This window comes from Grammomys surdaster, unplaced genomic scaffold (assembly GCF_004785775.1).
Source record: "Grammomys surdaster isolate TR1022 unplaced genomic scaffold, NIH_TR_1.0 125368, whole genome shotgun sequence".
Lineage (NCBI taxonomy): Eukaryota > Metazoa > Chordata > Mammalia > Rodentia > Muridae > Grammomys > Grammomys surdaster.
In genome coordinates, this window is record NW_021620240.1 from 1,058,266 (window position 1) to 1,070,706 (window position 12,441).

At 42.7% G+C, this 12,441-nt stretch overlaps 1 protein-coding gene across 1 annotated transcript in view; it reads right to left on the reverse strand.

Annotated features, from left to right (window-relative positions):
• Positions 1-12,441, reverse strand: part of LOC114637684 (NACHT, LRR and PYD domains-containing protein 1b allele 3-like) — a 54,062-nt gene that overhangs the window by 14,526 nt on the left and 27,095 nt on the right. Inside the window, exons 4-11 of the mRNA XM_028785954.1 lie at positions 11,648-11,818; positions 10,772-10,942; positions 8,646-8,735; positions 7,939-8,021; positions 6,619-6,718; positions 5,050-5,273; positions 1,453-1,715; positions 848-973 (exon numbers count right to left, since the gene is read on the reverse strand). Of these exons, the coding sequence (XP_028641787.1) occupies positions 848-973; positions 1,453-1,715; positions 5,050-5,273; positions 6,619-6,718; positions 7,939-8,021; positions 8,646-8,735; positions 10,772-10,942; positions 11,648-11,818 (1,228 nt within the window). The remainder of the gene's footprint in view (positions 1-847; positions 974-1,452; positions 1,716-5,049; positions 5,274-6,618; positions 6,719-7,938; positions 8,022-8,645; positions 8,736-10,771; positions 10,943-11,647; positions 11,819-12,441) is intronic.

The window sequence follows — 12,441 nt, forward strand, 5'->3', positions numbered from 1 at the left end:
AGAGAGAGAGAGAGAGAGAGAGAGAGAGAGAGAGAGAGAGAGAGAGACGCTGTGTGAGACTCATTCTGTGAAGGAGAGATATCCCCACTCAGAATCTTTCTTGATCTTGCTCCCCACATTAGATTCTGGCTCTCTTGCACTGAGATGATCCACAGCCTATGAACACAAATCTTTACTCAGAAGGCTGAGGACACAACATGCTGTCTCTTTTTTCATTATTTTGACAACACCTGACAGGAAGCAACTTAAGGAAGGAATTATGTTGTTGGTTAGTTTCATGGTGGGAGATATATGGAATCTGGGGCTCTGTTATTTGTGGCAGGAGCTTGTTATATCCCTAAAAATCAGGAATTGGCATGTCTGAGGTGGGGAGCTGAGCATGGCTATAAGCCTCATGACTGGCCACTAAAGACCTTGTTCTGACACCATGGTCTCACACTTTTTGTTTGCACAAGGCACCACTGTCTGGGGACCCAGTGTTTAAGCATTTACACCTGTAGGAGATATTTCAGTTTCATACCATAACAGCAATGGATGAGGGAGCATTCATTCTGAAAGTCCTGCTCACACATTCTCAGCCTGGCCCTCTTCTCTCCATATTTAGCAGGACCCTTCTCTGTGCCAGACTGAATCTCTTTCCTCACTTCCCCAGGTCTAATCTGCAATCCTTTGTGGTTCCTTAAAACTCCACCTAACTTTGATTTTTAGGTGATAGGTCTTGCTTGTTGAAATCCCAATTTTTTCCTCCCCAATCTTAGTTTGCTGAGAAGTCTTGGAATCTGCTCTACAGGTTTTCCAAGCCTGGCATCAGACCCCAACTAGTAGCAAATACCTAGCAGATGCTCACCTTTGGATTGATTTCCAGCTTCTCAGAACCAGAGATGATATAGCGGGAGCCAATGTAAAGATTGTCTACTGGGGGTGGTTTATTTATTCTCACAAACTGAAACTTCATCTCTTCATCATCAATAGCCTAGGAAACATTACAATGATTTATCTAGATTTCTGGGCCACATCTGGTCTAAATGAGGCAAGATGGTTGATTAGTACATTCGTGTGGAATAGGGTGATGACACCTCCTGGGCATCCTTCTAACTTGTATTCTCCCACACAGGTGGTGGCATTATTGGCCCCAGTCAAATTCATTTGAGAATGGAGTCTCGGCCAGGGAAGAGGGAGTTTGCTACATGTTAGTAGTGGAGCATTCCTATCCTCTGTTTGGGGGAACAGGCTATAGAAGCCTGTGTAGAGATTGTCAAAAAGGCACTAATGCAGTTGCAAGGGACTCAGGTGTGAGTGGCCTAGAAGAATGAAGACTCTTACATACTAGGGTTTCCCTCACAGAACTACATTCACTTTCCCAGTTAAGAATCTCTTCAAGGGGCTCAATAGCTGTATCTCAGGTTTTCTGTCAACCCAACCTGGCCTCACTCTTGGGGTTCTGAATTTTACCTTCTGAATGGTGCAGTCATTGGGGATTAGGTAGAGGTGAAGGGTGACTTCTTCTAGATTGAAGTGATAGTAGATCAGTGTGATGGAAGTGATGGGGATAAAGCGCCGGGCAACAGGGATTATTCTCAGTACAACTCCCATTGGGGAGAAGCTTGGGTTTTTCAGTATGGTGTAGCGATGCTTCACCCTATCTGGCGTTTCTAAAACCATCCCATGTTCTTGAAAGTGGGCCACCTTGAAGTCAAATGAGCTTGCCTTTGTGTCTGTGAAAGAACAGATTCAAAGATGTAGATTTAGTGTTTCCATCAAGCCAACAATGACTGTGTTAGTTTGAATGAGCATTGTTCATATAATAGTGGAACTGTTTGGAAAGAGGTAGGAGGTGTGCCTTTGTTGAAGGAGGTGTTTCACTGGGACAGGCTTTGGGATTTTAAAAGGTCTTTGTTTCTAGTTACATTCCTCTTTCTTCTCCTTGACAATTAGGATGTAAGCTCTCAGCTACTGTTCCAGTGCCATGCCTCTGTCCTTGCTGTCATGCTACTTGTCATAATGGTCGTGATCTCTAACCCCATGAAATTATAATTCTCCCAAATCCTCCTTCTATAAATTGCCCAGGTCAAGATGTCTTTTTAGATTTTTTTTTGATGTTGATGACTTAAACTGTGACCATAAACTTTTTAAGCTTTATTAATTAATTCCCATTGAGTACAGAGCAGACAAACAACCAGTTCATCACTATCAATTTATCATGCCAGGGAGGGTGAGTGTGACTTGATGTCAGTGGTGACACATGTACATTGACTCTCATTGGAAGCAGCCTTGGCTTTTCCCTTGTATAGCAGCTGGGAGAGTATCCACAGTGGAATGGTGGTTCTTGATGGTCTCATCCATGGATGCTCTCAATAGTACAGCCTCAGACACTACTGCCAGAAATTTGACAACCAGTTGTTTTTCTGAGATGCTGCCACCTCCAGCCTTAGCATCTAGGGATTTGGCAGTACCCACTAAAGTCTTTGTTGCAGGGTGAAGTTTGCTGTTATAAGAGAGACCCAAGTGTATGTTTGTCCATTGAGGTCAAAGCTGGATGGATTCCTGGAATCGTTAATGTCAGAGGTCAACTTAATTAAATTGTTTCATCATTTTGGATATAGGCCTCAGAGCATATAGAAGGAAATTATGTTGATTAAGTTAATTGATTTATGAAGACCTAGTCATATGGGTGGCATCATTTCATGTAGTAGGATCCAGAAGGTCACATGAGCAGAAGCATTCACTGTTGTCTTTTGATGACCAGGTCCCATACTTCCATGTTCTCAGACTTCCATGATGAACTTACTGTACCTGAGCAGTATGAGGCAAAATAAACCCTTTCTCTCTTGAGTTTTCATGGTCATGTATTTTCTTGAGTTACAATCAAAGTAACTTGGACAGAGAATTGATACCTGGCATTGGGTTGTTTTTGTAGTAGACTTGATCATGTGGTTCTTAGTACATTGTAACTCTTTGGTGACTGGAATGTGAAGGAATTTGTTACATAGGACTAGAAATCCCCTACCATGTTGAGAGCAGAGATTATGGGGGACATTGTGATGGAAGCAGAGAAGACAAGGATTCTGATATAGACAGTGGAGTCCAGTTCATGACAGTTTTAAGAGTAGCAAGGTTTCCAATGAAAACTGAAGAAGGATCCACTTGTGCAACAGTTTGGCCAATAATCTAGCTTCAGTGTGCAAATGCCTTGAATGTGTGTGAAGTTGAATTTAAAAATAAAGGATTAATGCTACAAATAAATTTGTAAACAAGAAACATTCAGCCTGATTTGGAAAATATCAGCTGTAATTGTTAAAGAGATCAGCATCAATGAACGGAAAGCTGCACTGTAGCAATAGGAAAGAAGTCCTGAGGACAGAATCTCACTCTTCCTGAGCTTCATCTTTTGAGGAACCAAATCCATTTAGAGCCAGAAAGCCTTAACTGATGATCTTCCCTGTTCTACAAATGCAAATACTCAAGGAAGTGTTTCCCATGGTCAGCACATCATACAGACATTGTCCAGGGGAAGAGGAGCAGGCTGCATGTCAACCTGTCAACTGAAATTGCCAGTGTCATACCTATGGATTCTTTTGGGGGGAGGGGGGTGTCAGGAATGATGCTAGATTGAGGGGGTCATTGAGTCAAGTTGCACAGCTTCAGATAGCAGCTGAGGCCAGGCAATGTGTCTGAGTCAAAGACCCGGTAGGCAGGTCCTGACAGGTCATTCTATGAACCTTTGAAAGGGAAGCCTAAGACTAAATGAAAATCCTAGGATGTGGAGAAGTCAAAACCACAATTGTTTTCTGCTGAATAAAGTTGTAGGAAAGGAGCAGAGAGATGATATAAGAGAGAGGCTATGTATGCTTCATGTGCAGGACTGGATAGGTGGAGGTATCCCAGTCCTTTGCTGTCTAGTCAATGACACCATGAGCTCTATAGCTGGACTCTAAACTGTAGAAGCTGATGCTTAAACTGAAGGAGTCTGTCTTGTTGTGGTTTGAACATCTTTTGCTATGCTGCGATTCTTCAATGTTAGGACATCAGTGTTTATTCTGTGTTGTTGTATGTTGGAAGTATGTAACTTGTATTTTATTTACTAGGAGCTTATAGTTGAGAGATTGCATTAAGTCTCTGCTGAAAGATAGTTTTTAAACTATGGTAATTATTAAGGTGTAATGGGACCTTTGAAACAAGATTATACTTTTCATGAGGAAACAAAACTTTAGAGACAAGAAGTGGAAAGTTAAGATGTAAAGTGATGTGCTTGGGTGTCAAGTTGACAATGGGTAGAACTGTGACGATGAATGTCACATGTCAGCTTGAGACCCCTACACAACTCTGCAATCCATAGTTTGCCTGTCTTTTCTCCTGAGTTTGGTTCCAACTTGTATCAGGACAAACAGAATTGCAATGCATGTTGTTTAGTAGAGAAAAATATTTTCTTTCAGGTGTTTGCTTTTGAATGGATAATCACCAAGAAATGAGACAATGAAATTTCTCCTGCATGATATGATGAACTTGGAATTTACCTCAACAACATGCTAGCCAATAATTTCAGGTGGAACTGCATGACACAAAATTGTCCCCTGTGTGACAGTTTGGGGACTTGATAGCCTGTCTTGACCCAAGGTAGTCTCAGACCTTGCACCCAATCCTCAAATTAGACCTTCTTTTTGATGTGCCAATTTAGATAGAATCCCAGAAGGTGCTGTACATTTCCAAGTTCCCTGCTTGCTAGCATAAACACTATCCATGCTTTTCCTAGGACTTGAGGGGAGTATGGAGTGCTGGACTTTTATTGTTAAGACCAGAAATTTCCTTAGGCATGTAAGTTGACAGTGCTGGGATCACTTGCTGCAGTAATGGCTTTCTTTATGAGATTGTTCACTCAGACCCTGTATTTATCAGACCATCTTCTGAAGGAATCTTTGAAAATTACTGAGGGTGGGGCACTTTATGAGCCCCCTCCATTATTAGGTCAACCTTTTCCTCATCACCTATGGTCCTATAGTCTGCTGTAGGACCTGTCAAACCCACCCTCTTCCTTAAGCTTCCCTTGGTTACCTTGGAGGGACACAAAATGAGGGAGGTACACTGCAGTCACAGCTTCTTGCTCAGCCTTAATGTCAAATAGAGGTCCAACCACCATGTGACTGTGTTTCAGGGTAGCCTTGTCCAGGTATTGGCTCCAGGCACAGAATTCAATCTCGATTGTCACTGCCCTTGTCACCACAAAGTGGAGTCCTGTGCTGGGACAGTGGTAGAAACCAGCCATGGGCAATTGAACTCTGGAAGAGTGAGAGGTAGACACCAGTTCAAACCAGTACTACTCATCTGATGTGTGCAGACCCAGTACAGATCTTGGGACACATCAGGCTTCAGGTAGCTAGCTCTGAGTTTCGTTCTTCTGCTGTCTATGTAGATCTCTGATTAGTCATTTATCCTCCTAATCTGTTTCCTCCTCTGTACACAGGGCTAATGATGACATCATCTCAGAGAACCGTGAGTACTGAGTGATCTAATGCAAACCTCCATGTAACACATGTAGGGAGCAGTCAGCTCTTCCTTTGATGGTGATGAGGGTGAGGGTGATGAAATGTGTGTGTGTGTGTGTGTGTGTGTGTGTGTGTGTTAAGTTTGGGGAATATAACTAGTACCTTGTGCACACTAGACTAAGACTCAACTAGTGAGGCACATCATCAATTTTTTTGGAATTTATATTCTTCAGAAGTATATTTCTCAATATTGAAAGTCTACCTGCTGATATGAGTGATTGACTCTTGTCCTTGACACAATGCTTTACTAAGATTTTCATTGATTTTCCAAGGTGACTGGTAGGTGGACAAGAGGAAATTCAAAGTAACAGCTTCTCCAGCTGAGACAGTGACTGTGACAGTGTTGGAAGAGGGTAACAAGTTGTGGAAGACACCATAGTTGTGTATTCAATTAATCATTATTTGTAGGACTTGAATTCATGGAGGACAGAATGCTGTACAAATTGTCATGTTCTCAGATTCAGGGCATTCTTGGCACACAATGTTTGTTAATGGAGCAGGAATGCATAGAGTACAGAGACTTAAGGTGAATCTAAAGCAGGAGAACCATAATGTAATGAAAGGAGGGATGCTATATACACCAGGAATAAAGTATTCACCAGAAAGTCAACATTTCAGATAATGAGCAAAGCTGAGCACAGACTTTTAGATGAAATGACAGACTCAGGTCAGCACAGTTGTTGTGGTAAGAGTATGTCAGTTGTGGAAGATAAAGTCCTATCTTAATCATGGAGGGTATATAGTGAAATTATTACGGGTGAAATCATATGATGTCTTGATCATATAATAGTGTGACAGTGTTGACAAAGAAAGATTGAGAATAGTTAAAACAAATTGCAAAATTGCTGATGAATCTGAACAGTTAGTCAGGGAAGTTTTGTGCTCTCCAGGTTTATAAATGTTTGAAAAATTTTAAGAAAAAGACCTCTATTTTTATAACAGGCCAAACTTCCCATTCTACTCAAGGCCTAGCTTCCTTCAATGGCAAGAAAAAGAGAAGACACTGTAGAGATAAGTAGATGCTATCTGTGGGGATCCCTTATGGAAAGCCAGCCTTTACCAGGAAAAGCTCACTCACCGGTACAGGTTCCTTTCTCTGTCAACCACCTCAGTAGCTACAGGTCCTGTAGGTCCCCAGAAGTCATCTTCAGTTCCCTGAAGTTGTATTTGCTTGTCTCCTGGAGAGGTAGGAAAAGACAGATATAAGCTTCTTAGTAGTACAATTTATAAATACCTCTCCAGTAAAGTAGGTCAGGCAGTGGTCACTTTGTGTTTTCCATGCACGTGCCCCCTTCCTTCTCCAGAAATGTACCATGGCTGAACCCTCTTCTGGTATAGTCAACCTTGACCATAGCAGGAAGTTCATTTGCAGTTTGTATCATGCTCCTTCAGCTACCTCCTTGCTTTACACACACACACACACACACACACACACACACACACACACAAACACACACACACACACACACACACCAGAAACATGGGAATAGAAATGTGTGTGTGTGTATGTGTTACAGAGAACTTAGTGTGTGTGTGTGTGTGTGTGTGTGTGTTGAGAAAACAACATAATACCAAAGATGGATGAGCAGGGATAGGGAGGTGAGTCCTAGGTTGTATCAAAATGAGAAAGGTAGCACTGTTTCAGAACCTGATATAAGCCATAGAGTTGAGGAAGGGACAGCAGCTGCATCCTTGACCTGGAGAGAAGGAAGCAGTATTCTACCATTGTTCTAGTAGTGGAAGTTCTTGCAAGGGGTGGGGCTATTTTCATGGCTTGTACTCTCTCATATGTCAGTGAAAGGAACGCAGAAATGATAAACACATCAAAGACATTTATTGCTGATAGTGTATTCTGTATGTGACATGGAACCTATGAAATCTCACCAATATCACCATCTCAATGAGATCCAGCCAATGAAAACCCTTGTTGACATACTAAGTGTAGATGAGGGAACTCTTATAATGCCCTGTGCCTAAGTGAAGAGCTATAAGCAGGTAACATCTGGTAGGAGAGAGACAATATCAGTCTTCCCCACTCAAGTGCTGCCTAATAGATTATCCAACATGTATGTGTATACATATACAACAGAAAATGAACCCATTAGGTTGTATTTATATGTATACTGTATATATACATATGTATATATACATGGAAACATACACATATGTATATAACAACAGTAATACATCAGGAATCAGTAAACATCAGGAATTTGAGAGTTTGTAGATGGAACACAGGAGGATTTGGAGTGACTAGATGGAGGGGCAGAAACAATGTCAGTATAGTACTTGTGTATGAAATAAAACAAACTCAAACAATAAAGAGAAATGATGACTTTGTCCTACAGATCGTCTTGCACCCAGTGCTTACAGGCTGTGGGTCTGATCCTTCACATACCTGACCGTTGTCTCTGCTGGTCGAATGAGGTAAGGCTATCGTCTTCATCCATGTTCTCAGTGGGGACCATCATGTGTGGCATCCTACACAGACATATTCTTTTCCTCAAATTTCAAGAAAAGCTAGAGCTTTGCACATGGTATCCCCACACAAAATCTAATTCATCTGAAATTGGACTTTGTTCCAGGCTTCTTCTCTGAGTCACAAGTGTATGAAGACCACCATTCTCCTGTGCATCCATGGTGCCAGAAGCAGCATAATCTCAACCCCTCCTTTGTTTTATATCAATGTGTTCCCCAACAGTGACACACAGAGTGTGTTTTGTTCTCTAAGTGTTTTTCTATGTCTTTCTTTACTGTGGTTTCTGTTTTAATTGTTCTAGTGGTCTGGTTTTACCAGTAGCTACTGTCATATACTTGCTGTTCCCAGAGGACTCTCCACTAATTCACCCTTTTATATTTTTCTGTTGGAAGAGCTTAAGTAGGCATGCTGTATGATTCTATTGTTGCTAAAAAAAAAAATACAACCTCTATACATACAGAACCTTTCCTTACTTCAATTGCTGTGGTTTTCTGGTTTCTTCCAGGCTGAGTCTTTCCCACCTCAGAATCCTTTCTCCACCTCTCAGCTTCCACCTCTCAGCTTCAAACCATCACATAGGGCCATGGCTGATCAGATGGAATTCTTTGTCTCCCTGCCCCTCTTACCATGTGCTAGAGATAAGCAGCTTCTGATTCCTTGCCTCCAGGGTCCTGAGCTCTGTATTCACCTGGTCACTGAGAGAGGCCTGGTCCAGCCTACAAGCACAAGAGTTAGCTGTTTCTTCTGGGATACACAAAGGATCTTGAAAAGTGAGAGTCCTGGATCCTAGACTCTTGTCTGTAAATGGAGCCAGTAAGGAGACTCATTCAGTCTTTGATCAAAAATCAGGATATATGAGAGAGCAGCAGCAGGCTGAGAAGGAGATGTGTCCATGAGGCAGTGGAACTTGGTTAGTTTTCAGTGAGATCTGACTACAAGAAGAGGATCTTTGAAACAATCCAGAGTTGAAATGAAGGGCTGTACTTTTATACCTCAACTCCACAGGTTAGTCACTGGAAATAGATTGTACTAGGGAGGGGAACATGGCCATAGATAAGAGGACTCTTGTTGGCAAAGGGCACTTCTATAGCTATCAGCATTCTTAAATGCTTATAGTCATATCCATATCCCCAGAAGGATTCTGGGAAGCTCCTCAAGGTGAACATGTAGGGATAGGATGCAAGGCTTCCTAGACATTCACCTTAAGGAAAGAACCTTGGTTCCATTTTTATCTCCCCATCCATTCTTTTAGTGCTAAGGAAGGAAACCTTTCCTTACACAGAAGCCACTACCAAGGTCCTCTGTTCCACTCTTATGACTCTCAGGTTCCAGGGTTGTGGATGGTGTTAGAGTAGTGCCTGACTTCTCTGGGTTTCAGAGTCCTCAGTTGAAGGCACAGACAAGGCAGGAGGGGGATAGACTCCTCCTCTGAGAAGCTGTGCAATGACACCATCCTTGTTCATGAGATGCTTGCTCTGTGATGGACCCCTTGAGGTCAGAAAAGGAGATGGATAAGAACTCACATGTAACTGAGTTGTCTGGAAGGTAGACTTGAAGTGGAGGCCAGACCTGGTCCAGTTCTCCAGAGTGTGAGGAACAGTCATGGGTGAAAATGTGCCAAGGATTTGGGCCTGTTTTAGCTACCAGAGAGGAGGAAATAAATTTGGCTTCACTGCCCAACTGTCCCTTTAGGTTTGACAGGTGCAGCAGAAGGAGGCCAGACAGAGGGAAATCCCATGGCACAGGCTTGCCTGATTTTTTCTATTGTCTGGAAAAACCAGAAGGATCTGAGTACAGGGGTACAGAATCAATGTGGTTCTCTGAGCTCATGAAGAGTACTGGCCAGCAATCTCTGGGAAGGTTGTTTTTTTTTTTTCTGGAAACTGCTATGGACTTGTGCTGGAGATGTGGAGGGACAGGAGAGGGACAGTTTAGAGACAGCAGGAAGGGCTGTGTGGGGAAGGACAAATGTTTGGAGGTCTTCTTAGTTTGCATGGAACTCTTGGCCAGGAGGAATGATACAGGTCACGTTACAGTCATCTGTCTCAGGCTTCTATAGTCAACCCCTGTGACCCTCTGTAGTTCCAGCCCCTTATCTATTCCAGAGCCTTTTCCAACTCCTCCTTTACCTGGGTTGCTGGCTTCATGTTCACTGAACCATTTCTTCTTAGGCATCAGAGAGTCCTCTTGGGACATTCAGTAAAATTATACCTTTCACAGAATTATACACTCAGTAGTGTTGACCGAAAAACATTCTGCAGTTTGTCAATACAGAGTCAGAGGTTGATGGGTTATCAATGTTTGTCTCTTTCCACATAACCCAGACAACAAAGCCATATATATGTGTTTGTGTTTGTTTTCCTAGGACCTGCACCAATGCTTGACACACAGAGAACCTGATATGAAAGCATACATACATGAATTAATGAATAAATAAATGATTGAGGCACTCTCTTGGAGTAAAGCAAACCTGAGGTCTGTGTGTGTGGGAGGGGTGGGTGTATGCTAATGTGTGTGATTCAACCATACCCAGGTACTTATGTAATATTATCTTTGTTTTTACATAGGTATACTGTATGCTGTTTCATATTCAGTATGTGATATACATTCCATGTCCATGAGATTGGCATCACATTTCATTTAATCGATAAGGAAACTGAGTTTTCCAGAAGACAGTGTCTTGTCCAATCACAGGATGTAAGTGGCACCTATGTCCCTTTATGTCTAGAAAGGAATTGCAGAGCTTGCTTACCGCAGGATGCTGAGGTTGCAGGCAGGATTCCTGAGCCCCTCACACAGCAGCCTCACACCATCATCACCCAGGTCATTCAGCTGCAGGTCTAGCTCAGTCAGGCTGGAGCGAACACTGAGCACTTTGGCCAGGAGTGAGCAGTGTGTGGATGTGAGGTCACATTCGACAAGCCTGCATGGAAGATGTTCACGTCAGTTCTCAAGGGCTCATTGTTTTTGAAAACGTATCACAGGTCTCCCTTTTTGAGCCTTGGCATAGTGAACTGACAGAGATTAGCTCAGTAGAGAATTTCAAGCTCTCTCCACCTGAGCTTCAGGAGCAGTGGATATAGGTCAGGACCAATACTTGGCTACTATTGACCATGGCAGAGCTCCGTAGGCCCAATAGCTCACTGGTACATTTCAAGAGTCATATGATATGAAATTCACCAGACCTCGAATAGGGCATGATCTCATTCATTAAGTGAAATCTTATTCAAGATAAAGTTCATAGAAACTAAGTAGAAGTCTGATTACAAGGGCAGAGTGCAGAATGAAAGGGGGAGATGCCATTCCTCAGACCTGGAGCTTTCTTCCCTCAGGCTTCTGTATTCTTCACTTTTGCTTTAGCCATGACCTCAGGAAGTGTGCTCCACTGAAGCCCTCATGAGCCCAGTGTTATCATTAGCTAGTGGGATTTCTGGACGAATGCAGTCTCTCATAATCCCTAAGAACAGAATCCCATTTGTTTATCTTAACAAATCTGGCATGTGTCATAGGTGTGTTAAAGGGAGTTCAGTGAATACTTGATAAATGCCAAGCCTCACCCTAGACATCTTTTGCCTTTAGTCTCCTCTCATCCACCCCTGCGTCAGGGAAGAACCCAATCCAGACTGACCATAAGGTCTTTAATTGGCAGCCAGGCTGTCTCAGTGCCTTACAAAGACTGCGTACTGCAGAGTAGCTCAATGGATTTCCACTTAGGTCCAGTTCCTCTAGGTTTCTGGTGAATTTAAGATTGGAGAAGAAAATCTTCCAACTGGCATCAGTAATTGGGGTCCACCTGCACCTGAGGGGAGAGATAGCAGAGGGGCATGACTTGTGTGTGTGCGTGGTCTGTGCACAGCCCCATGTAGCAGATTAGGTTTCTATCTGCCTGTGCAATAGGAACAGGTATGCCACCCCCAGAATTCACTAGCTTTCTACATGTTTCTTTGGTCCAAACTCTCTATCCTATCCTCTTGGTGGTTCCATCTATGTCTTTTAGGATAGGATGCTGTGTGCTCATTTTGTGTGTCTGTTTCTGACTCAGTCTAGATGTCTGAAAGGTGTGAACAAATGACATGTATCTTTTATTTTTAATCTGTAGTTGTCAGCTTAGTGCCTGGCACAAAGTGGTACCTTTCAAATTCAGATGGGCTTCTTCCTTTGATGTGAATGCACCTGATTTCCTTTGAAACAGATTTCTTGAGTTTCATGATGGAACACTTGAAGGAAGAGAGTGACAATATGGTAAGCTGACCACACACACTATACAACAGTTGTGTGTCCTTGTATCATTCCAAGGATAAAGGATCGTATGAAGAGGAGAGAGAAGGGAGAGTACACACACACACACACACACACACACACACACACAGAGAGAGAGAGAGAGAGAGAGAGAGAGAGAGAGAGAGAGAGAGAGAGAGAGAG